The sequence below is a fragment of the Rhamphochromis sp. 'chilingali' genome (assembly GCF_963969265.1).
Source record: "Rhamphochromis sp. 'chilingali' genome assembly, chromosome: 13".
NCBI classification, from domain to species: domain Eukaryota; kingdom Metazoa; phylum Chordata; class Actinopteri; order Cichliformes; family Cichlidae; genus Rhamphochromis; species Rhamphochromis sp. 'chilingali'.
The window spans coordinates 10,487,973-10,512,619 of NC_137940.1; the positions used below are offsets into that span (position 1 = coordinate 10,487,973).

The following is a 24,647-nucleotide window of genomic DNA, read 5'->3' on the forward strand; positions in this document are numbered from 1 at the left end:
GATACACACACCCTCATCAGCATGCATGGCTGCAGTCCTGGTCTGTATCTGACCTGTCGGGCAACAATGGGGGGCTGCGGCTGATCTATGGCCGCCGCTGCTTTGTGCCTCTGTCACAGAAGAAGAGAGAGCAGAGCAAGCAGGAGGAACTTCCTGTCAGATAAATTAGTCCTCGCTCTAAATTCCTGCTCAGAAAGCAGCTCAGGAGGTTAGAAACCCTGCTGAGGGCCTACAGGCTGGGCAGACTGTGTCGCCCCCTGCAGGTAGAGCTGCAAAACTCCCTTAAAACACAAGTTTTTAACTTTCAGTGAACTATTTGAGGTCAAGTGTCTAGCATATAAATAAAATATGTATATTTATTTTTAAAAATTAGTATTTAACAATTTTAAAGAACATTCTAAAAAACGTAAAAAATTATATATTTCTTACTTTATAAATGACCATACTTACATAAATCATATACTGCATCTCCATGTATGTTTATGTTTCGCTTGATCGCTGCACTTTTGGGGTGGTTCAAGACTTTTACCCAGTCCTTTTTGCTCTCCTAGCTGTGTGGATGCTTTTTATTAACAGACAAACACTTTTTTTTCCTTTCATAAACATTTATTTCAAGTAGTATAAGAAAAAATAGATTTTTTTTACATTGTTTTTGTTTATATGACTTTTTATACAGTACTTTCTGTGCATTTAGAAAAAAAGTCAACACGAGTTATTTGATGTAGGCAGCAGAGCGAAGACAAGTCAGAGCTGACAGAAACGCCAAGGATGCTGGGAAAAAGAGCAAGAAACAGCAGAACAGCCAGCTAAACAAACCACGACCGGAAAAGTGCTTTTAGACGCCACGAGGCGGCGAAGGCGACCCTCTGAACAGGAAGTCGAATTAAAAAAAAACCCAAAAAAAACCAAAACCAAAAAAAAAAAAAAACCAAAAAAAAAACAAAAACAAGCACACAGTTTGATTTCAGGTTTTATAAAAGTGCCCCAAATAATAATTAAAGTGGAGACAGGAAGCAGTTTGTTCTGATTTAGAGTCATACAAACACTCCTCTCAGCTGATGTACATTCAGAGAGTTCACACACACACACACACACACACACACACACACACACACACACACACACACACACACACACACACACACACACACACACACACACACACACACACACACACACACGTAACTGTGAAGACATGCGAGCGCAGAACTTTGGCAACACGTCAGGCTGAAGGTCGAGTGGCAGCTGGAAAATACAGCAGACATCTTGGTGATGATGTCACAGTGCGGACTAGGGTTGGGGGGGAGGGAGGAGCCTAGCCGGGTCACATGGCATGTTTCTGGATGCCTGGGGTGAACTCCTTGGCATTGGGGTTCAAGCTGCTGGTCACCTGAAGGAGAGAAGAAGAAAATCCGTCATTGTTATTTCTGTGAAGAAAATAAAGAAACAGCCACCTCTGCTGGACAGATGAGGGTCAACAGTCAGAGACTAATTTAATAATCAACTAATTGGGAAGAAAAAAACCCTGAGAAACCAATCAGTGTGGAGATGTTATCAGACACGTTCAGGCACTGTGCTGTGTCTCACTCAGCAGCTCTTTCTGTATTATTGATTTCATCCTTTTTTATTGCACTATTTTACACATTGTTGTATCATATTCAGCTTTACATTCAGATTAAACGTGTTTCAGTGTTTCAGATTTTTACTGAATTAAAGGTCCTTTGTCTTTTTCCATTTGGCTATACTAATTATTTGTGTAGTTTTTATTCTATTTTTCAAACTTTATTTTATTTTATTAGTGGTTGTTTTTAATGTTTTGGCTTTGGAGTATATTTGCTGTAATCCTACATTTTTTTTATAATGTGTTGGAATAATGTCAGCTGACAGGACGCCATCTTCTGTATGGAACGCCAGGACTGCCATAATGAATTAATTAAATACACCATTAAATAATTAATTAAATGTGGCAATAATTAATTAAAATTGGAATTAATTAATTAAATAAATAGTTATGACACATGTAATTAATTAATTATTGACACATTTAATTAATTATTTATGTATTTCACATTTTAATTAATTATTGACACATTTAATTAATTAATTATTGACACATTTAATTAATTATTTATGTATTTCACATTTAATTAACTATTGACACGTTTAATTAATTATTTAATGATATATTTATTTATTTCATTTTGGCAGTCCTGGCACCTGGCTCTCATCATGAAATAATTTTATCTGTCAGCCTCACCCATCAAACTCAGGGGGCGGGGTTAACGCTGCCCATGCAGCTTCTCTAACATTTGATTGGTTGCCGTGCAAAGTAAGTCAAAACAGGTCGATCCTAGATAATCGATTGCTTGTGTAGACTTGGGGCAGCCAGTTATCCCAGAATGCAGATCAAATCACAGGCAGCAATGGTGGTGGTGTAGTTTTAAAATACCCCGTTTTTCTGTCACCAGCTACACTTTTAACAGTGTTTTAGCCGCGAATGTCGCGACGTATGTCTGGTCAGGTTGTCAACACAGAACATGTTTGCAAAAGTGCTCAGATGTTTTCAGAGATTTCACTAGCTCTGCTAACAGTTAGCATGCAGAGTGCACCGAGGGGGTTACGTTAACCGGTTTGTTTACATATTCCACTCTCCGTGTTCCACATGTTGCATTCGCAGATTCTCATTTTCACCGAACGATCGTCTCTTTCCGCCTGGTCTTGTGTCTCTGTGCTTCTGTAACATAAAGAACGAGCTGACATTTTTCTCACGAAACCAGCGATCAGCTCAGCAGACCCTCAGTTTACCTGCATGCATCCTCCTCCTCATCTGTCAGCTGTTTAACACCTGCTGCTAATTCAAGAAACACGCCTACGTTACCTGGTGATAGTCACAGTTTAACTGGGCAGCCGGTGCTCGATATAACGCAATGTCAGCGCATTTTTCTGCACAAGATAAGTAAATATAGTGTTTTCCCCGAGCGCAGAGCTGCTGGAGCTTGTTTCCTTACAGAGCACTTTATAGGCGAACAGCTTTATCAGCGGCTGATGTCCAATCACCGGCACACAGTGTTAGATTTGTATTGTTGATTGTCATTTATGCTTAGAAATATTTACTTATATATGCTTAGAGTTTTGTAATTAGTTGTAGATTGGTAGAGGTTTTGATCCTTGATAGTCTGCAAACTTTGTGTGTATTAGACAGCACTTTGGGAGCATGAGAGGTCATACCGTGTCTTATTATTTTATGGTAGGATTAACGTAGTTGCGTCTGTTCTAGTCTAAGTGCTCTTTGTTTAGATGAACTGCAGGACTTCCTCACCGTGTTATCTAGGATGAACCATCTAGGGTGAGGGGGAGGCTACCCTCTTCCTGACCAAGGATGTTTGACCCTTTGATCAGCAGTCCCCACACACACACACACACACACACACACACACACACACACACACACACACACACACACACACACACACACACAGGCAAGGTACTCTTTGTTTGTATGTAGACGTCGTATGTTAATGAACCTATGCATATTCATGTAACCTCAATAAAAGGACAGTGTATGGGAGAACGGACGAGACCAACTGGAGTCAAGCGGTTGTCCGGTTCTCTCCCGTGCACGAGTACCATGAAGAAGTTTGCCTACTTGTGTCTTGCTTAGCAGTGTAATTATATTGTCTTCAACGTTCCAGCGGATGGGTTCAAGCTACAAACCTAACACACAGCTTTCAAACCTCAGCTGAGTTTTAGCTCTCAGTGGTTAAACGCTGGACTTCATTCTATCAGGTTCTGTCTGTCGGGTCACGTTTACTTCGCTGTTTTATTTACAACTGAGCAAATCGGTTTGGCTGAGGTTAAAGTTACGTTTCATAACTGCATAGTTTCACAGACGTTTAATGGTTCACTGGCACATGTGTTAGACTGAACTATCATCTAAATATCATCTGTTTTTTAATAGTTATTCAACTGTATTCTAAGCACCAGCTGTCTGTTAGAATGTGATTTTTTTCTCTCTCTGTTGGCAGAGGTATAAAAATGCGCAGGAAAATCTGACGTGCATGGCAAACTTCACCGACGATATTTAGGGAGGAATAAACACACATCAAACATAAATGAACCATTTGCCTGTCTCCATAATTGAGAGAATTTTCTCTTCTTATGTCAACACTCTCTCTCTCTCTCTCTCTCTCTTTTTTTTTTTTTTTTTTTTTTTTGCTTTTTCGGTCATGTTATGTTTACCTGTCAAAGGCTTGTTACAAACTATGAAACACATCGTGCAGACTTCTGGATGTTAGAAGAAAACTAATACTGCTCATGAATGAGACTAAAGGCAGGAAGGTGTCCTTTAAAACTAAACATGTTAATAGGACCTCCCTATTTATATCATAGTTTATGATATAGCACGTGTATTTCAGTAATAGCCTGCTGAGGCCACTATACGTGCTGGCCTCATATCAAATGTGAAGGCAGACTGAGTCTATGTTTGACGTTTGTTTATATCTAATCTTCCTTTTCAAACATTTAAACAGCAGCGAGTCTGCAGCTGAGGGAATACAAACTCAAATTGTCGGAACAGGTTTGCTCGTTTCTTGGATTCATTTGGTGATTTATTAAATGTATAACTGTTATTCTAATCTGCTGCTGAGTCTCTTACACTTTTCTTTATGCAGTGATTATTACGGCTGTTGCAGTGATTATTACGGCTGTTTACATACCCCCACAAGCCGACACTGACCGTGCACTCAGGGAACTGTACAGCGCGATCAGCAGTGAGGAAACCGCACACCCAGAGGCAGCGTTTATCACAGCCGGAGACTTTAATAAGGGAAACCTGAAGAAAGTCTCACCAAAACTCCATCAACACATCCTTTTTAACACACGTGGAAACCGGCTACTCGACCACTGTTACACCTCTTTCCGGGATGCGTACAAAGCCCTCCCCCGCGCCCCATTCGGCCAATCAGATCACTGCTCCATCCTGCTCCTGCCCGCCTACAGGCAGAAGCTGAAACAGGAAGCTCCAACCCGGAGGGCGGTGCACTGTTGGACGGACCAATCGGAGTCTGCGCTGCGGGACTGTTTTGATCACGCGGACTGGGAAATGTTTCACGTGGCCGCCAGAGACATTGATGAGTACACAGACTCAGTCTGTGGATTTATCAGGAAATGCGTGGAAGATGTCGTCCCACCCAGAACAGTTAAATCCTTCCCAAATCAAAAACCCTGGATTAACGGAGATGTTCGCGCGGCACTGGCGGCACGGAACACCGCCTTTGCCTCCGCGAACACATCGGACTACAAACACGCACATTACCAACTCCGGAAGACGATCAAAGCAGCCAAACGTGAGTACAGGGACAGGGTGGAACAACAGTTTGACAACCCTCGGAGTATGTGGCAGGGACTAAACACGATCACAGACTTTAGAGGGAAAACCAGCACACCGCAGACCACGGCCTCTCTGTGTGAGGATCTAAACGTATTCTACGCTAGATTCGACGCAGCGAACACCATGAGACCGGACAGTGTGCGCACCGCGGATGACGTCAGTGCGCACACTGTGTCTGAGGAGGATGTGCGGAAGTGCTTCAGGAAGGTGAACGCGCGCAAAGCTACTGGTCCGGACGGGATTCCCGGCCGCGTCCTCAGGTCATGCGCGGCTCAGCTGGCTGGAGTGTTCACACACATCTTCAACCTTTCCCTCTCTCTGTCTGTAGTCCCAGCCTGCTTCAAAATGGCCACCGTCGTCCCTGTACCCAAATCCTCCACCATCTCCTCATTGAACGACTGGCGACCTGTAGCCCTGACCCCCATCGTAAGCAAATGCTTCGAGAAGCTGGTCAGGGACTTCATCTGCTCTGCACTACCTGACTCACTGGACCCTCTACAGTTCGCATACCGCCACAACAGGTCCACTGATGATGCCATATCCCTGACACTACACACTGCCCTGTCACACCTGGAGAAGAGAGACACGTATGTGAGGATGCTGTTTGTAGATTACAGCTCAGCATTCAATACCATCGTTCCCTCGAAGCTGGACAGGAAACTGCAGGATCTAGGACTGAGCAGCTCCCTCTGCAGCTGGATCCTTAGCTTCCTGTCTGACAGACGCCAGGTGGTCAGACTGGGCAGCATCACCTCATCCCCCATCACACTGAACACTGGTGCTCCACAGGGGTGTGTACTGAGCCCTCTCCTGTACTCACTCTACACCTACGACTGCACAGCCACTAACAACTCCAACATCATTGTGAAGTTTGCGGACGACACTACAGTGGTGGGTCTTATCACCAACAGTGATGAGACAGCTTACAGGGAGGAGGTCAGCGCCCTGACCCACTGGTGTCAAGACAACCATCTCACCCTCAACGTCGCAAAGACAAAGGAGTTGATAGTGGACTTCCGGAGGTGCAGAGAAGTACACACCCCCATCACCATCAACGGCGCTGCTGTGGAGAGAGTGAGCAGCTTCCGGTTCCTTGGAGTACATCTGGCTGAGGATCTTACGTGGTCAGTACACACAAACAAAACAGTGAAGAAGGCGCAGCAGCGCCTCTTCTTTCTCAGGAGACTGAAAAGATTCGGCATGAGCCCCCGCATCCTCAGGACCTTCTATCACTGTGCCATTGAGAGCATCCTCACTGGATGCATCACCACCTGGTATGGCAACAGCACCGCCTACAACTGCAAAGCTCTTCAGCGAGTAGTGCGGTGCTCTGAACGGATAATTGGAGGTGAGCTTCCCTCCCTCCAAGACATCTACAGGAAGCGCTGCCTGAGGAAAGCGGGGAGGATCATCAAGGACTCCAGTCACCCCAGCCATAAACTGTTCAGACTACTTCCATCAGGAAGGAGGTTCTGCAGCATCCGGTCCCGTACCAGCAGACTGAGAGACAGCTTTTTCCATCAGGCCATCAGACTGCTGAACACGTCATAGACACCTCAGCTTCACTACTGGAACTTCAACATTATGCACTCCACACTGTATATAAATGCCACTTGTTTTGCACATATTCAACTCTGTATATATATTTTATATATTTTATTATTATTATTATTATTATTATTTTTTTTTTTACTATTTAATTTGTAAAAATGTGTACACACACACACACACACACACACACACACACACACACACACACACACACACACACACACACACACACGTAGGAAAATATTTAGTATACACATCCAGAAATGCATACACTATTATATATTGTACATATATTTATTAGTTTCAGGTTGGCCATTCTTGTATTTTGCTCGTTTGTGTTGTTGTGTTTGCACATCTCTGTTGCTTGTGGGGCTCGCACACAAGAATTTCACTCGCATGTGCTGTGCCAGTGTGCCTGCACATGTGATGTGACAATAAAAGTGATTTGATTTGATATATTTTCACGTCTCTGGAATAGTTGGAAGTTAGATAGTCAGCTGGGAAACTTTGTGTTAACTCATGGAGCTGAGAATATCGTGGATATCGTGGCTATGCTGACCTCGCTCCGTGGTGTACAGGGCCGTTTACCCTCATGATTAATATTCACAATAAAAATATTAGCCGAACATCATGAAGTCTGTATGTGTTTCATAGTGTCGAACAACCTTTGTACAGTTAAAGCCAGCAGTTACTACATGACGGAAACACCAACGTTATCTCTTTTATGCGTTTATACACAGGTCACGCTGATTACTGAACAAAAACCCAAAGATCAGATGTTAAACAGATTTATTTGCTCTCTCTCTCCTCCTTAAACATGTTTTTAATGTTAGTTAGAATTCAGAATTGGCGACTGAAACACGTAGGACACATAAGAACATCAGGAAATAAAACACCGATAAATATAACCTCAGTAAAAGAACTCAGCGGGGGTTACTACAGCTGTGTACCGGGGTCTGCGCTTTGTCGGTGGGATTGCTTGCGAGGCGAGCGGGTCTATCCCACGCTTTGCCGTGAGACTGGGACGACATCTCCGAAATCATCGAAACACTTTTGCAAAGAGGCTGTATCTTGACAAAACGACCAGACACATGAAGATTAAACCACTACATTCTCGGCTAAAAAAATATTAAAACGGTATTTGGTGACACACAAACAGGGTTTTTCAAAGTTCAGTTCTGTTAGCTTCCACATGCCGGTTGTTGTGTGCTAGAAACAATGGCCACCAGGCCAAAGCAATGGTTTTGACTCGATCAGCGTTAACCCCGCCCCCTGAGTTTGATGGGTGAGGCTGACAGATAAAATTATTTCATGATGAGAGCCAGGCGCCAGGACTGCCAAAATGAAATAAATAAATATATCATTAAATAATTAATTAAATGTGTCAAAAATTAATTAAATGTGTCAATAATTAATTAAAATGTGAAATACATAAATAATTAATTAAATGTGTCAATAATTAATTAATTAAATGTGTCAATAATTAATTAAAATGTGAAATACATAAATAATTAATTAAATGTGTCAATAATTAATTAATTACATGTGTCATAACTATTTATTTAATTAATTAATTCCAATTTTAATTAATTATTGACACATTTAATTAATTATTTAATGGTGTATTTAATTAATTCATTATGGCAGTCCTGGCGTTCCATACTTCTGGTGTCCTTTTATTCTTATGGCCAAAACACGAGTTTTCTCTGTAACCAATGGTAAAGGTGATAAACTCACCACCACATCCAGGTCTTTGTCGCCATCGAGGACCAGGAGGCTGATCTGCTCTTGCAGCTGGCTGACGCTTTGAGAAGGGAGATCTCTGGACGGGATGAACCACTCCCACTCCTCCTCCTCATCCAGCATCTCCTGGAAACAGCGCTCGATGAACTCCTCCTCCCACAGCTCCTCCTCCACCTGCCGAAAACACAGGCAGAGAAGCAGCAGTCACACTTTTGTTGGACCAACGAAGAACCAAAACTTTTAACATGTCGTCCAACCTGAGAGCGAACATCACACAGATAACACTTTAAGGAGAGATGCTACAATGTTCTTCGGGTGAATCTGCTCTGCACCCCCTTCTACTAATCCAGTTATCCTTGTTTCCTTCTCTGCCTAAGATGATGCTGGTTAGCAGCTCAATAAGTAAGCCCAGGCTTTCCTAATCTAGCAATGAGCGTGTTCACATGTCAGAGGCGGGGTTTGCAGCACCTGACCAATCACAACGAGATGACTACTCGAAACAGAGCGGCTGATTTTACAAATATAAATCGGAAACATTGAAAAGAGTTTAACACAGAACAGAGTTAAAGTAACACAGCAGCTGCAGTCCTCCTTCCTTTGTGAAACGTAACGCTCTCTAAAACACAGCTCCACAGACTGTTTCCTTTTTCCAAACAAAACATCCTTATGGAAATTTCCAACCGGACGCCTCCCACCTACTCCTCTGTTAACCGACTCCACACGCTGTCAGCTGATTGCATAATCAGGCCACTGCCTGACCTGAATTCCAGCTCAAGGAGCCACTGCTTTGTGGTGCACACAGGCTTCAGCTGCTCAGTGTAATTTTCCTTCAAACTGTAAATTTCCACCTTAAAATCACAGCTACTTTTAAGAATGCACAATTTCCAAATGTTAACCTTCCTTTAACCTGTAAACAAACCCCTAGATTTCCACCTTAAAAACGTGAATCTGTAGGCAATGACCTTTGTTTTCAGTTGAACAACACAGGTGTTGGAAATATTCTATTTAATCATACTTTCACCTTAAAGTGCACATTTTTTGCTGTAAAAATCACAATTTTTGACAAACAGATTTCCACCTTAAAAACCAAAATCAGCTGAGTTTGTACGTAAACATACAAAGTTTCTTTTTATCTTCAACTTATAAGTCCAGATTTTTACCTTAAGATTTGTCATCTGTATATACAAGATGTACAACAGCACAATTTCTGGATTTAGCCTGTAAAGATAATTACAGATATCCACTTTAAAAAGTCACCCATCATGCTTTTGGATACTTTCCCTGCCTTCAAATCAAATCAACCTAATTTCACTTTATCTCTCTTAATCTCAATAAACTACAATTTAAAATTCACATTACCACCTTAAAAATATGTTTCTAGATACTTCTCAAATAAACAAGTCCAAGTTAAGGCTATTTTTTCTTGTAACATAAACCCCAGATTTGCACTTTAAAAGTCTATCTATGGAAACTGATCTTCCAAGCAAAGCAGATTGGAATTATACTGCAACACTATGACTAAAACAACAAAATTCTGACATGTAGTTTCCCTTAAACCTCCAATTCCAACCAGGAAAGTCTGTCTGCAGAAATCTACACCATAACATACTGCTTTATCCGCATATGGGAGCTTCACATTAGAGCAACGTGAGTGTAATCTATAAAAAAAAGAACAGATTTCCTCCTTAGAAGTTGACTGAGTCTGTTTGAAAATACTGATCTTTGCTTACAACTAAAAACAACCGTTTAGGTACAACTTATCTTAATCTGCAGATTTCCACCTTAGAAACAGAGCTCACTGAGCTCATATAAAAATGAACAAATCTGCAACTTCATGTGTTTATTCCCACCTTAAAAATTAATCTTGGAGTGTTTTTCAGATGCCTTGTCTGACTCCCAAAATAAATCACCCTCAAGTCAAACCTTAAAGCAGTCAGAGGAGATGTGCAGATGCTGATCTTTCATTTTAAGTAGACGAATACAGACTTGTAATCTGGTGTAATCTGTCTGGAAAATGACAGATTTCAATCTTAAAGGAGAAAGCTATATTTGTCTGCATACACAAGTTTTAGAGAACAATTTCTGGGTGTAAGGTGAAAAACAGATTTCCACCTTAAAAGTTATCTGAGTCCACCTTACATTGGACATAATGTATCTATAAAACAATAGTTAATAAAAAGATAATTAGTCTGTAATCTCAGGCAATAATTACTCTTTCAACATATTATTCAAACATTAGATTTCCACCTTAATAGTCAACTGAGTCTTTCTGTAGCTACTGATTTGAGGTATAACTTCTCTTTAAATGTGTTCTACCTGAAAAGATCAACCTGCTTTGTTTTGGATGACTTTTCCTCCTCCATAATAAACTTAATTTCAGACTCTTTAACCATTTTTCCGCCCTAAACGCAGATTTTTTCACTTGCAGTCCAGGTCATCCTCGTCCCAGCTCCTCACCTGCCTGTTGAACTCCTCCTCGTTCTCCATCCACATATACTCGGCGAACGGGTCGTCCTCGGCGTTGAACTGGCTGGTGAGGATCAACTCGGTGCCGGTGGTCATGTTCGGGCCCCCGCTGCTGATGCTCGGGTCTTTCATGTCTACAAGGAGAACCAGAGGACACAGTGAGGGAGAGGGACAGGGGTCAGCGGGAACAAACACGTAGCTTCGGCCGTTATAATGCTCGCTGTCATGGCCGCTGTCTGACGGACAACAATAGCAAGCAGCTAGCGAATAATTTTTGGCGAGAACACAACAGAAACAGAAAAATATCACCGCGAAAACACCACCGCGAGCACCCAGCCGCGTTAGAGGAGCACGGGGGGACGGGCATCTGTGTTCTTATGAAGCACAATACCTTCGGGGGTGATTTATTCGACGACAGAGAAGACAAACAGTCAACTCGCAGGAACTCGGTTGTTGCTGTAATGGCCGCGCTGCTTCTGTTTGTTTACATCTCCACCGTAACCGTCACCGTGCGCTCGCTCCTCATTGGTCGTTGACGTGTTGCCTTCACGGGCCTCGTGGTTTAACATCGGAAAATAGGAATCTGACAAGAGGACCACATAAGGTAAACGTTATTTATACCAGAGGTTAAGAATCTCCTCTGGGTCTCTGTTTCATTTTTTTATTCATTCACTAAATATCACAGTTGGGTACAGAACCTTATGTCTGGATACACATTATAATTGACGCTACACTTTAGCTTGTTATTTTTTTTTATATTTAGTCATCAATGTAAGTAGATCACTGGACATCATGAATAAATATCAGCTTAGGTATTTCTCTAAATTGATGTAGCTACAGTTTCCATTCGAGAGAACAGTCATGGGTCTCTGTTGATTATTATGTTTACAGATGACATTGTGAACTGCAGTGAGAGCAGAGAGCAGGTGGAGGAGAGGTAGTCTCTGGAGAGAAGAGAAGTAAAAGTCAGTAGAAGCAAGACAGAATACATGCATGTAAATGAGAAGGAAACAGGTGAAAAGGTGTACATGAAAAGAGCTCAGGTTGAAGGTTGATGAGTTTAATTAATTGGAGTCAACAATCTAAAGCAATAAACATTGCACAAGGGGAAGAAGAGCATGCACACTGGGTGAAGTGGAGTGGTTGGAGACGAGTGTTGCGGTGACCCATAAGGGGAGCAGCCAAAGTATAAAGGTTCAGTAGGTGTAGGTGTTGTGATTCTTTTATGTAGAACGGTTTCAGTGTTGTCTGGATTAAAAAGCAAACAGTGAGATAACTATTTTGTGTGGGTTTACAAGTAGAGTAAAATGTTTGTAGATCTTTTACACAACTATAATCTGCCTAGGATAAGAAAGTCCATGTTTGAGCAGTCCTTGTGTAGTTGTTTTTTTATCTGGAAATCCACTCACACCCAGCATATTTGTTTGTTTTGTAAATTGATCTAATTCTTTCAATTTGAGAAGGGCTTTCATCACGTTAGGTGCTGGCACCTTTTCTGACCGTGAATGCAGCACTGTAGTCCAAACTGTAGTCCAAACTCTGAAAGCCCGCCTTCCTCCGAAAGTTTATAAAATCCACTGATTTAACAAGCCTAAACCCATTTTTTAAACCAAATACATATCCTCTATAGTGATAAGAGAACCTGAGAGAAATTATTAATATAGAGGAGCTAAGTGTGTGTTGTGTTAATAGCTATTTTCATAGAAAACGTTTAAGCAGCGAACAGAAACAAAAACACCGCCTGATGCAGGAGGAGAGGAAACATCGCGATACTTCACATGCTCTAGTTTGGTCACCCGTCTCGTGCTATTTACTAATCAGCTGCGATCGGGTGTTGGAGAAAGGGTAAGAGTGTCCGTAATTACAGATAAATCATATTATACACGTAAATGCACAGTTAACAGCTTCATCCACAGTTTGCACGTTAAATATCAGATAACTTAAGGCTGTTAGCTATGCCAGTGTTGGCAGGTAGGAGGACATGTATGTTAGCAAAGTTAGCTGCGCAGCTTATCTGAGTCGTTTTTGGTTTCATTTTTCTCATTAATGGCAGCGTACTTAATCTTTTAGTTAACATGTCAGGTTAAACAACGTAGACATCATAGCGCTGTTAGCTCGACCCGTAAAGCGTGTTTGGTACACCTTTCCTTCTCCTCTCACTGTACCTGCAAAGATGTTACTCCTGGTCTGTGTCAGGCTGTGATTCACTCAGAGGCTCGTTGTAATCTCGCCTCTTGTCGATGTTTTCGTGGACTCAGAGTTTCTCTTCCTCAGTGAGGCGGTCTCCATCACTCTGTTTGCATCAGGTCATGTTCCTCCTGCTGGGCTGAGGTGAATCTTTCTCTCTCTCCTCCTTTAACCGCCTCCTATGTTCCCTTTGCAGTAAAGATCAGAGTCGTGCTCCTCCGTCTGTTGCTCAGGGCCTCCACTGGCTCCTGTTTTCTTAGGAGAGGCTTTGTTTGAAGCTTTTTCTACCTCATTGTGTCTCAGCAGAAATAAGACTTGCCACCACAGAAGAAAAGGAGCTCCTGCTCTCTTTGACCACATTAAGTTCCTGTCATCTTTGAAGACCTTTCCAGCGCCTGTTTCCTTCTTTATCTTGGCTCTCTGTGCTGAATCCAGAGAGCGGGACAGAATTTTTGATATCATGTCTCAGAAGACGCAGGCTGACGGCGCTCAGAAACACTTCGCTGTGGGTCGGGGGCTCCTGGCCGCTGCAGAAACCTTGAACTTCAACATGAACGAGCAGCGTCCCAACAGACCAATGGGTGTGGGCGTGGGCATGGGCATGGAGGGCCAGGACGGCAGCGGGCAGATGCCCCGACGTGGCAGCGGCGGTGGCGGCAGCACCAGCAATCTTGGCAGCACCATGAAGCTGTTTGCCAGTTTGGGGCTGTCGCCCTCTGACCTGGACGCTCTGGCTGAAATCCCTGAGGAGGAGATCAGTGTGGAGACGCTGCCACACATCCTCAGACAGCTGAAGAGTCGCAAGGGGGAAGCAGGAGAGCGGCGGGCGGCCATGTCCTCTGATGCTGCGTATCGAGGAGGAAGCTGGGAAGAGGGACACGTGGGGAGGATGGGTGGTTCTTCTCTGGGACAAGGTTCAGCCAAGTCCTCCACAGACTTTGGGTACAGCTCCCTGCAGGACGTCTCCTCCGGCCGGGGCTACGGCTTAAATTACAGCGGTGGAGGTGGAGGTGGGAGCAGAGAGAGGCCATACTCTGAGCTTTCCCACCGCAGTGGGCTCGGCATGGGCCCGTCTGAGCCCGTCTTTATGCAGAGGAGGATGGGCTCCCCGTCAAACGGAAAAGTCCAAGACTTCTTGGGAGTCATGCCCCCCATGTTCCCCCACGTGTGCTCTCTTTGTGACTTTGACGTTCATTCCACCATGGTGAGTACGTCCAACCTGCTTCCTCTTTTCTTCTCGGACTAACTGTAATTGTTTGAGCTCCAGTCTTCCTTCAGTCAGTGACAGGCGCTGATTCAGGTCCGGTTTACTTCATATAATTTCCTTGTTGTATCTCCTCACAGCATGTTCCCTGTCTCCATTTTCTCAGCTGAAGCTCTCCAGCATTGACCAGTTAGATTTGGATCTTTCCAGCGGTCATCCAATTAAACCAAAAATCTCTTTTTATAATTAGTATCTGTTCACATGAGCTGGTAAAGCTGTTCATGTTACACATTCAGTCTGATATACTTGATCTTTTCACTTTTCACACTCACACATTCATGGACTTATCGAATTGGCAGCTTTTAAACATGTGAGACTTTTGGCAGCAGGGGTCTTGTGTTTGTTTTTCTTTAGTTTGTGGTGTCAGGAGTGAGAAAGAAGGATTTAATCGATTATCACTCGAATTTGGAAATTTAAATTCTCTCTGAGAAGAAATGTACACTTTTTGGCTTTAAAGCAAAAATTTTTAACATGGTTCTTTTCAATGCTGACAAAAACATAATTTACCAAAAATCAACAGGAAGTTCGTAATCTACTGACCAAAGTCACACAGTGAGCAGGTTTGAAGATATGCGGGTGAGCTCTTCTTGCCTGTATGACTGTCACTGATGGCTTAAGAAAGCATCAAATACTGTCTGTTATAGTGATTATTGCACACAAAATATAATGAATTATTCGTTTTTGTAGGTCTTAAAAAGATCTTAATCATGAATTTTTGGTTTTAAAATGGAAACCTGATGAAGTGCATTTAAATTCTTAGTAAATCTGGTCCTAAGTGATTGTCTGGGTGACGCTATGAAGGTTAATAACTGTGTGAACTGTTCCTTTAATATACAGGTTGTATTTTAGGAGAAACGGCCTGTTGAGTGTCAGTAATGCTCTGTTTGTGTTTGTAGGAGTGGAACCAACACGTTAATGGACTCCGCCATGCTGAAAACAGACGGCACCTTCTGGACATGTGAGTTGCTCTTAATACACAACAGTGAGCCAAAACAGATTAAGTTATAAATCTGTTAACAGCATGTTCACATCAGAAGAAATTAGGTTGGTTTTTAGAGTTTCAGTACCCAAACCAACGCAAACGTGCTCCTGTGCAGCCCTCCAAAATCCCAGCGCTGGACGGGGATGACTCTGGCGTTAGTCAGATTAGTTTATGACGTACCTGGTAAGAAGTAAACCGACCTTTGTAGTACAGAAAATTTAAGGTTAACCCTGAAGTTACACGAATGAGATGAAATCCTGTTCCGTAGTACCGATCTCTCTTTGACCTCAGCAGGAGGTTGTAATCATTCAGCTCATCGTTGTTGACTAAATGTTCCTTTGAGGTCTGTTCCTCTTTATCAGATGTGTAACACTGAATGTTGTTTTTCAGGTATCCAGAGTGGGACCCTGGTATGGGCCCAGGCAGAGGGTAAGAGATGCTAACATTAAGCTCCTCATTTAGTGTTTGAGATGTTAGATTTAGAGTCCTAAAGGACCTCGACCTAACCTCGGAAAAGTGTTATTACTGACAGCTGTGCCCAAACAGATTGTCCTGCACTGATTTGTCTTTCTGTTGTTTGCATTGTATGTCATGTATGGGCCACAGCAGCAGAGAGAGCAGCAAGCATACTGTACACCTGACAGGCAACTTCCTGTTTGGTCAGATGGGCTTCATTAGATTAGATAAAGATTCAGAAACTCTCCTGCCTCCAGAGGGTTCACACACTGTCTCTGTGGCCTGGTGTTAACAAAGCTTTGTGTTGTGTGTTAATAATCCAGGTGTCTGATAACTGACGATCTCATGTTTTTAATTCCAGTGGTCGTCCTTGGGAGACCCCCAACCTGTCTGCAGGACTGCTGGGACCAGCCCCCATGTCTTCAGGACCAATGGCAGGGATGTCCTCGAGCTGGGGTGGAGGTGAGGGACCCACAGATGTCTTATTTTATCACTATTAATACTATTAGTATTATTTTAAGTCATTTGTCACTTTCTCTCTGTGCGGGGAGTCACTATTTTATTCATAAAGATGGTTTCAGACAGCTGACGTCAAGTCTTTAACTTCCAACTGATCAAGTCTGGTTCTCCTGTGAGCTCAGTGTTACATTTATGTGCCACGCTTGCTGACTTTGGGATAAAAATGGTTAAAAAGCTCAGGTACAGTAAATACAGAGAGCCATTAGAAAGAGTGGGTGAGGGTTAAGAGACCCAGCTGTTTAGTGCCCTCAGAAAGCTGCAGACACCTTTTGAAATCTGTCTTTGGTCATGTGCGAACATCGGTGTGTTTGTGTGTCAGGAGTAGGTGGAGGACGTGGTTCCGGTTCATTGGGACAGAATAAGGTGAGTCTGACCTCCTCTGTCTCTCTGCTGTGTCTTCCTGTGGATCAGCTCATTTCTGCAGAGCTCAGCTCGTTTCAGTAAAGACTATGTGTCGTGTCCTCAGCTGAGGAGCAGGGTGGTGGTGGTGAAATATGAAAAGAAGCCTCTCAGCGACAAGACCCTGTTCGCCCTCGTTGAGCGCTTCGGCTGCCTGAGGGAGCACCTCATCCTCAAGAACAAGGTAGGAAAACTCACCTCGCTGTTTCCACCTCAGTTACTTCTAACTTAGATGTAGACATTAGTTAAACTTTCTTCTTCATAAATGTAACTGAACAATACAATCAGCTGCCTCACACTCTTTCATCCTGCACATGAACTTCATCTCCTCAATCTGAAACTGCAGCTGGTAGTACTCATTCTCCTTCGCAGCCTCGCTGAGCTGAACCCACTCACAGAGGATCTCCACACCAGGAGGAGGACTGCTGGCACCAGCTGCAGTCCAAGATGGTAGAAATGGAGTCAGACTGAGCTTGTGATAAGAGACTATAGATAGCTGGGGATTAAAGAAGTCTAAATATAATCCAGTAATAACAACATTAAATACGTGGTTGTGAAACTTAAAGCAAACCTCTCTGAGGAAAACTGAATTTCAGCATTGAAGTCTAATCTTTGTGACCATCAGGCTTTTCTGGAGATGAGCACACATGAAGAAGCTCTGGACGTGGTAAACTACTACCAGCAGCATCCACCGTTGTCGTACGGCAAACCCGTCACCCTGTACCTGTCCCAGACCCTCATGTTCATTGAGGTAACATCCCCTCGCTTGCTAAATAAAACTCACCGCTTCCCCACAGACTCAGATCCTCAGAAGTTTCTGTTTCTAACCTGCAGAAGGACGAGCGACCAATGGATCGACTGATGGACCGACTGACAAAGCGGCCGGTAGACCGACCAGGGGACCAACCGATGACCCGGCAGGTGGAGCGGCCGATAGACAAACCTGAGAAAGAGGTCAAAAGTCAAGGCAGCAAGGTGGTCTTCTTCTACCATCTGCCCCGAGAGGACGAGAAGAAACAGGAGCTGCTGACCCTCGCCGAACGCTTCGGTGTGGTTGAGAAACACCTCTTCTTAACCGACCGGGTAAATAAACCAGAGCAGGAAACTCCAAAAGTTGATTTTGTTCATCTGGACGTAGCGTTTTGAGGGAGAAACATTTCGTCACTCATCCAAGTGACTTCTTCAGTCTCAGCTGACTGCAGGTTTCCCCAGCCTTATAAACAGCCTTATACATCAGGGGAACCAAACAACCTCTGGCGAAGTGGATGGCACATCACAGAAGAGCTACCTCGTCAGGTCAGGACTCTGCAGTCTATTTACACCTACAGGCCATTGGACACTCTTTCAATGATGAGGATGTGCACATCCTGGACAGGGAGGAACGCTGGTTTGAGTGCGGAGTCAAGGAGGCCATTTACGTGAAAAGGGAAAAACCATCTCTGAATCGAGGAGGGGGCCTAAGGGTACATCTTTCACCATCTTACAATGCTGTGATTGCAGCCATTCCCCAACTCTCTGTGAATGGTACTCATGGCCATTGATCAGTGGTCTTTGATCAGTGGGTTTTGGTCAGTGGTTGTAGATCAATGGTCATGAGAATTTGCATAATTAAGATTAAGGAACTGACCTCCCAGCCCATTGTTCCTTAAGTGGCCTGGTTTCAGTCATTATGCAAATGTACTGTTTATAAGACTGGGGAAACCTGCAGTCAGCTGAGACTGAAGAAGTCACTTGGATGAGTGACGAAACGTTTCTCCCACAAAACGCTACGTCCAGATGAACAGAATCAACTTTTGGAGATTTACTTACCTGGATGATTGACCATCATCAAGACAGAGCAAGAAACACTGCTACTCTTTGAGTGCTCATGTGATGCCAGCATTACTACAGAAAGTGTGGAGATCAGATTTGGCTGAGTATAGTCTGTGATAAGGTGAATAAGTTTGAATGATGGCTGCTTTTGTGTTCGTCTGTGTGTCCAGGCGTTTATTCAGCTGGCAACTGTGGAGGACGCAGAGATGCTGGTGAATCATTACACCGAGAACCCCCTCGTCTTCAATGGGAGAATAGTTCGTCTCAACATCTGCACCAAATACAAAACCCTCAAGTGAGTGCCCGGCTTCAGACACTGCTACCATGACATGGTGTAGGAACTGTAAACACATACATGAATGAAATGCAGTGAAAGGGACAGATACACCCTTTGACTGGAGGTTGTGGGAAATAAATGACATAAAAGACAGTTACCTGACCAGAACTCTCCTTTCTGCCGATGTGCAGAACCATAACTATGTATCTAATCCATGAGATATTTTAATATAAGAAAAATGGACGGGTATGGGGAGCATCTGTATCAGTAGTTAAAGCTGCAAAACTTATGAAAAGACACTTAAAGATCTTCCTCCAGATGTTCCAAAGCCATCCAGTGGGCCAGATTGGAGTGTTTGCCAGGCTGATTCTGGCCCCCAGGCCATATGTTTGACACCCCTGCTCTAAATTGTGGTGATACGAGCTGTGAAAATGTACCCAGAATGCATTTTTTCAAGTTCTGTCAAGTCAATTATAAGAAAACATGCAGGGTACCAATGGTTGTTCCTGTTCCTCTGTGTCACAGACTTTAAACTGGTGCAGCACAGCTGATCCATGATATTTCAGCTTTCGTAGATCATAGCAGACGTCATGTTGAAAACAGCAGAGTGTCAGCAGAAGTAGCTCCAGATTAGCCAGTGAGCAAACCCGACTCTTTATTAAAAGTTAGAAATTGAACATCATCTCTGACCTCGTTATGAGAGGTGGTGTTAGCTGGCTAACTGCTAACACAGTGTATATATGTCAGGATACACATGGAAGCTTAAACTCATACACACTCGTTCATACAGTGTGAAGCACAAACAGGGCGGAGGAGACAGTTCGAGCCAGAAGAATGGCAGAGCCGAGTCCTCCAACTCCAAAACCTCCTCATCCAGCTCCAGGAGCAGACAGGAAAATAAGGAAGAGAAGGACAAAGTGAAGATGGTAACAGAGGAGGAGGACGAGGAAGTGTCAGGAGTGATGGAAGGAAGGGAGGACGGAGAAGAGCAGCAGGCACCTGATGGCGAGGAGGAGGAGGAGCAGGCACCTGATGGCGAGGAGGAGGAGGAGCAGGTACCTGATGGCGAGGAGGAGCAGGAGCAGGCACCTGATGGCGAGGAGGAGCAGGAGCAGGCACCTGATGGCGAGGAGGAGCAGGAGCAGGCACCTGATGGCGAGGAGGAGCAGGAGCAGGCACCTGATGGCGAGGAGGAGCAGGAGCAGGCACCTGATGGCGAGGAGGAGCAGGAGCAGGCACCTGATGGCGAGGAGAAGGAGGATCAGGTACCTGATGGCGAGGAGAAGGAGGAGCAGGTACCTGATGGCAAGGAGAAGCAGGAGCAGGTACCTGATGGCAAGGAGAAGGAGGAGCAGGTACCTGATGGCAAGGAGAAGGAGGACGAGCCTAAGGGAGAAGAGTCTGTGAAGGAGACGGTAGAGGAGTCTGAGGATGCTCGACAGGAGGAGGAGAAGGTGAGAAAACAAAAAAGTTGAAACAAATATTAAAGCCAAAAGTGATTCCTGGAATTAAACCGAACTGCACACAGGTTACCGATGATGTCACTAATGACACACCTGGAGACACGGGTGAGGTAAAGCAGGAGGCCGAGTCAGAGCCACAAGCAGAAACCTTGGCCGAGGAGCACAAGGGCAAAGGGGAGATGAACATGGAGGCGGCAGAGAGCTCGGAGGCTCCAGAGGCAGCAGAGGGAGATCTACCCGAAGAAGAGGTGATGCACCTGCTCTGTCCTTCAGTCTGTAATCCAGGAGTGGCACAGGTGTGTTAATGATGTCTCTTCCAGCAGGACTTCCCAGAGAACATGGAGGACTTTGTGACGCTGGACGAGCTGGAGGAAGACAACGACGAAGCCCATGGAGAGTCGGACAATATCGGTACCTGATCAGATCAATATTTAGAGATCAAAGTTAACACTTGTACCTGTAATGTGCTGCAGCACCAGCTTTTCCTTAAAAAAGTCATTTTCCTTCATGGATGTGAGGACGATGTCTTCAATCAACAAAAAGGTGTTTGAAATTAACGCACATCTTCCTCTCTGTTTGTGTCTCCTCTTCTCTGCAGACAACACGAGGCGAGGGGTACGTACCCGAGCGCCGTCGCTCTGATACCTTTAATATTTGACTTCATGTTTCTGTGGATCACTGCATCTCAAGAATCTCAGTTTTTCACTTTATTAATACATTTGAAATATTTTGACCTTTTCTGTGGTCTATTGTTTTACAACTGAAGGGTGGAGAGCTCATTGGTGAATTAATGACTCCCTCAAGTTGAATAGTTCAAATAGTTTGTGAGTGAGGGGAGATTGATAAAGTTCAACTGCAATTGAACTTTTGATTCACAATAACTTTAGTTTTATATGAAATTGCACTACTTTCGACATTTTATGAGATTTCCAACATAATCTGTGTTCAGAAACCTGTTTTCATTCACTCTGTTTCACTGGAATTCCTCAATTCTTGCTCCTCCCATCAGGGTATGAGGGTGGTGAACATCGTCGGCTTCAGGCGAGGGTACCAGTACCTCAACGAGCTGCTGAAACTCGCCCAGCCTTTCGGGAAGGTGGTCAAACACCTGGTGCTGGACCTGAGACCCGAGGTACTCTGTTCAGTGTTAAGTGAAAGTTTAATCCTGGACATTTGTATCACACCAGTAAAGCAACTTTTTCAAACATCAGTTGAAAAATGTTCCAAATGCAAATTTGGAGAAGTGGTAAATATAGAAGTGGTAAACGAACCTGCATCCAATTGAAGTAGTTGGATATTTCCTGAAAAGTATTTTTGAATATCGCATTGTCTCCTCTCCCTCGTCAGGCGTTCCTTCAGTTTGCCACAGAAGAAGAAGCACGGGCGATGGCCAACTTCTACAACGGGAACATCACGGCGTCAGTGTGCGGGCGGACGGTGAGGATCAGTCACTCCATGAGCTACCCCACCATCCAGGTGATTTATTTAAATTTTTTTAACCTCCATGTTATGTTTTCATCTGATTTATTAATTTCTACAAAATTTGAAACCTGAGAATAAGGTTTGTGTCTAAAATGTTCTAAATACATACACCTTAGCCAGACTGCAGTGGTCATTGGTTAAAGCTAAAATATAAAAAATAAATAAGTAAAATTATCTTTGAGCAGTCATTTAAAACAAACCCCAGATTCAGCTGTTCCAATGTTTACGAGCTACAACCTCGAAGTGTGATCGGCTCTGGATTTACAATAAGATCATGGATCAATTAAAAGATTCTGATCAGATGATCAAACTGCTGTTTTAAGGTTTCAGCAGGTCTGCTACATAAGCAGATGCCTGGCTGTGTTGGGCTTTATGTTTATAGTAAAACTAAAATGAATTGTGACTTACACTGGAAATCGGTGACAGGAAGCAGGATCAGAGAAGATGTGGATGTTATTAGTGTTCCAGATTATTGTGGGCCAGTAAAAATGTGATATTTGTGACATTTGTCAGATAAAAGAAACACGACCGTATGAGGACAGTCGGTGTTTGTTTTCTTCTTTGTGGGCTCATTTTCTCTGTGTTTGCTGTTCAGTCCGGTTCCAGCAAGGTGGTGTACATCGGGCAGATCCCCAACAGCAAATACACGGACGAGGAGGTCCTGAAGCTCGCCGAACCATATGGGATGGTCAAGAAGTACTTCCTGAACAGGATCCGGAGAGAGGTACGGAACTGGGACAAATGCACGTCCGACCTGAATCCACATAACTCCTGCTGCTTTAAAGCCGTCTGATGCTTGTCCTCAGTGTTTCCTCGAGATGTGTAATGCCGAGGACGCAGAGAAGATGGCTGCCGATTATAAAGCGAAGCCACTGAGATTCAGCGGGAAGCGCCTGACCCTCTACGTGAGCAGGAAGTACAAGCAGCTCAAACACGGGTGAGTTTCTTCTTTTACTTCTTGTGTGCTCGCTGCACGAGTCTGATTTATTAGTTTCTCTTCACAGCAGCAGTCGTCTTCAGGCCTTTTATCTAAATGTAAACCTGGAGATGACACCTGTCTTTTACAGCTTGTGGATGTACTTTGCTTTAAGCTGAAGCCTCTGAACCCCTCAATCACGTCTGTCCATTAAGCCATAGAGTGCCGAACACCAAGAAGAGAGCGAGCGAGAGCCCGCCACTAAAATCCTCCCATGACAGCGAGGAGCCTCCAGGGAAGAAGCCCAAAGAGGAGGTCAAACAAGAGGAAGAGGAGAAAAAGGAGGAGGAAGTGCAGAGCTGTGAAGTCAGTGGTGAAGAGACGGTGATGGATGAAAATTTGGGTGCTGAGAAGCTGAAGGACAGCGAGGACGTGAGTCGTTTGTACAGCTCGTTATTGAAACGTTCAATCAAAGACTACTTCGGTGACATCGAATTCATTTAAACATCTTTCCATCAACTGACCAGAGATTTGAGCTAATTGCTAACATGCTAACAATGGGGAAACTTTGTTTTTAAATTTTGATTTGAAATAAAACAGGTAAACAAGACGAATCTTTTGTTTTTCTCTTTTATTTTCGCAGATGGAGACATCGACTAATCAGAATGAGCAGACAGAGGCTGTTCCTGTCGCTGCGAACAAATCCAGCACAGCGTCTCTGCCCCTGCCGCTGTACGATCCCTCCACACCCATCGGTGAGAAAGCTTCGCCAGGTCATCGTCAGGTTCACGTAAAAAAAAACTCGCCGTCATCATCGTCATTGTTACTATTTCAGGTATCGAACACGTGAAGGCGGGGTTTTACTGCCGCATCTGTTTCCTGTTTTACTCCAACGAAGACACGGCGAAGAAGATGCACTGCAGCAGCCAAGCTCACTACAACAAGCTGCAGGTGCCCACATAATGATACACCTTAGACCTAGCCACATTATAACATACCTGAAGTACATATGCGACACTGCCCCGCCCACATTACAGCATATGTTTGTTTTCAGAAACACCTGGAGAAGGAGCAGAGCAAAGCAGAGAAGAAGGTGCTGCCGACCTGAGAACACCTGAAGCTGAGGAAGAGACGTGAATGTCAGATTTTTTTTTTTAAGGTTTTAATTTTGTTTCTTTAGCCATGTGTGAAACACACATCTGAGTGACTTCCTGCTGCTGCTCTGTGGGCTTAAAGCCTCAAAGACTCTGTTATTGATTAGTTATGTTATTGATTAGACAAAACAAAATGTTGACCAAACAGTATAAAAACATTTTGCCTGTGCAGGTTTTTCCTTTGATTTTTGAAACATCTGGTTTTTCAAACTAACATCTGAACAATAAATTATTTTTTTAAGACTCATAGATGTGAATATTTGTTTAACGTCTGAAACGGACTTGATTTTGTTCTTGGTTTCTCAATAAAATGTGTTAGAATTTTGTTAAAATAGACATTTTTATCTTGTATTTTTATTTATTTAGGGTTAGCTTTTTTGTAGTTTTTTGTTCCAAAAATAATAAAAAGATTTTTTTTTTTTTTTTCAAAGACATCAGTTTTTCTTTGATAATTTTCAGTTTCAGTACCACATAAAGGGCAAAAAATTTTACTTCTGCATGAGGCAGCATGTGGTTGGCTGGGCTTCCACTGTAATTTACCCGGTTGATCAGGTGATCCATCTACCTGGATTATTTTCTGCCAGGTA

General features: G+C 43.6%; 2 protein-coding genes across 9 annotated transcripts; one reads left to right on the forward strand and one right to left on the reverse strand.

Annotated features, from left to right (window-relative positions):
* Positions 1–584: 584 nt before the first annotated feature.
* LOC308408199 (polyadenylate-binding protein-interacting protein 2-like) lies at positions 585–11,667 on the reverse strand. Its single transcript, XM_080900358.1, has 4 exons — positions 11,541–11,667; positions 11,141–11,283; positions 8,678–8,857; positions 585–1,390 (listed from the first exon to the last, which is right to left on the reverse strand). Exons 2-4 carry the CDS (start codon positions 11,279–11,281, stop codon positions 1,325–1,327), a joined length of 387 nt encoding a protein of 128 aa, XP_080756484.1. The 5' UTR covers positions 11,282–11,283; positions 11,541–11,667; the 3' UTR covers positions 585–1,324.
* On the forward strand, positions 11,616–24,593 carry LOC308408197 (uncharacterized protein). Of its 8 annotated transcripts, none has more exons than XM_080900355.1 (22): positions 11,616–11,753; positions 13,643–14,540; positions 15,497–15,558; positions 15,973–16,011; positions 16,400–16,500; positions 16,877–16,920; positions 17,024–17,140; positions 17,582–17,707; positions 17,791–18,039; positions 18,939–19,063; positions 19,836–20,499; positions 20,574–20,756; positions 20,829–20,919; positions 21,107–21,123; positions 21,518–21,640; positions 21,856–21,984; positions 22,586–22,714; positions 22,797–22,927; positions 23,122–23,338; positions 23,550–23,661; positions 23,742–23,857; positions 23,961–24,566. In XM_080900355.1, exons 2-22 carry the CDS (start codon positions 13,797–13,799, stop codon positions 24,012–24,014), a joined length of 3,573 nt encoding a protein of 1,190 aa, XP_080756481.1. In that variant the 5' UTR covers positions 11,616–11,753; positions 13,643–13,796; the 3' UTR covers positions 24,015–24,566. The 8 variants fall into 8 exon arrangements, with proteins under 8 accessions (XP_080756481.1, XP_080756482.1, XP_080756478.1 ...); XM_080900352.1 differs by lacking the exon at positions 11,616–11,753 and adding an exon at positions 12,657–12,994 and having other exon boundaries at positions 13,640–14,540; positions 16,883–16,920; positions 23,961–24,593; XM_080900349.1 differs by lacking the exon at positions 11,616–11,753 and adding an exon at positions 12,660–12,994 and having other exon boundaries at positions 13,640–14,540; positions 23,961–24,590.
* Positions 24,594–24,647: the final 54 nt, after the last annotated feature.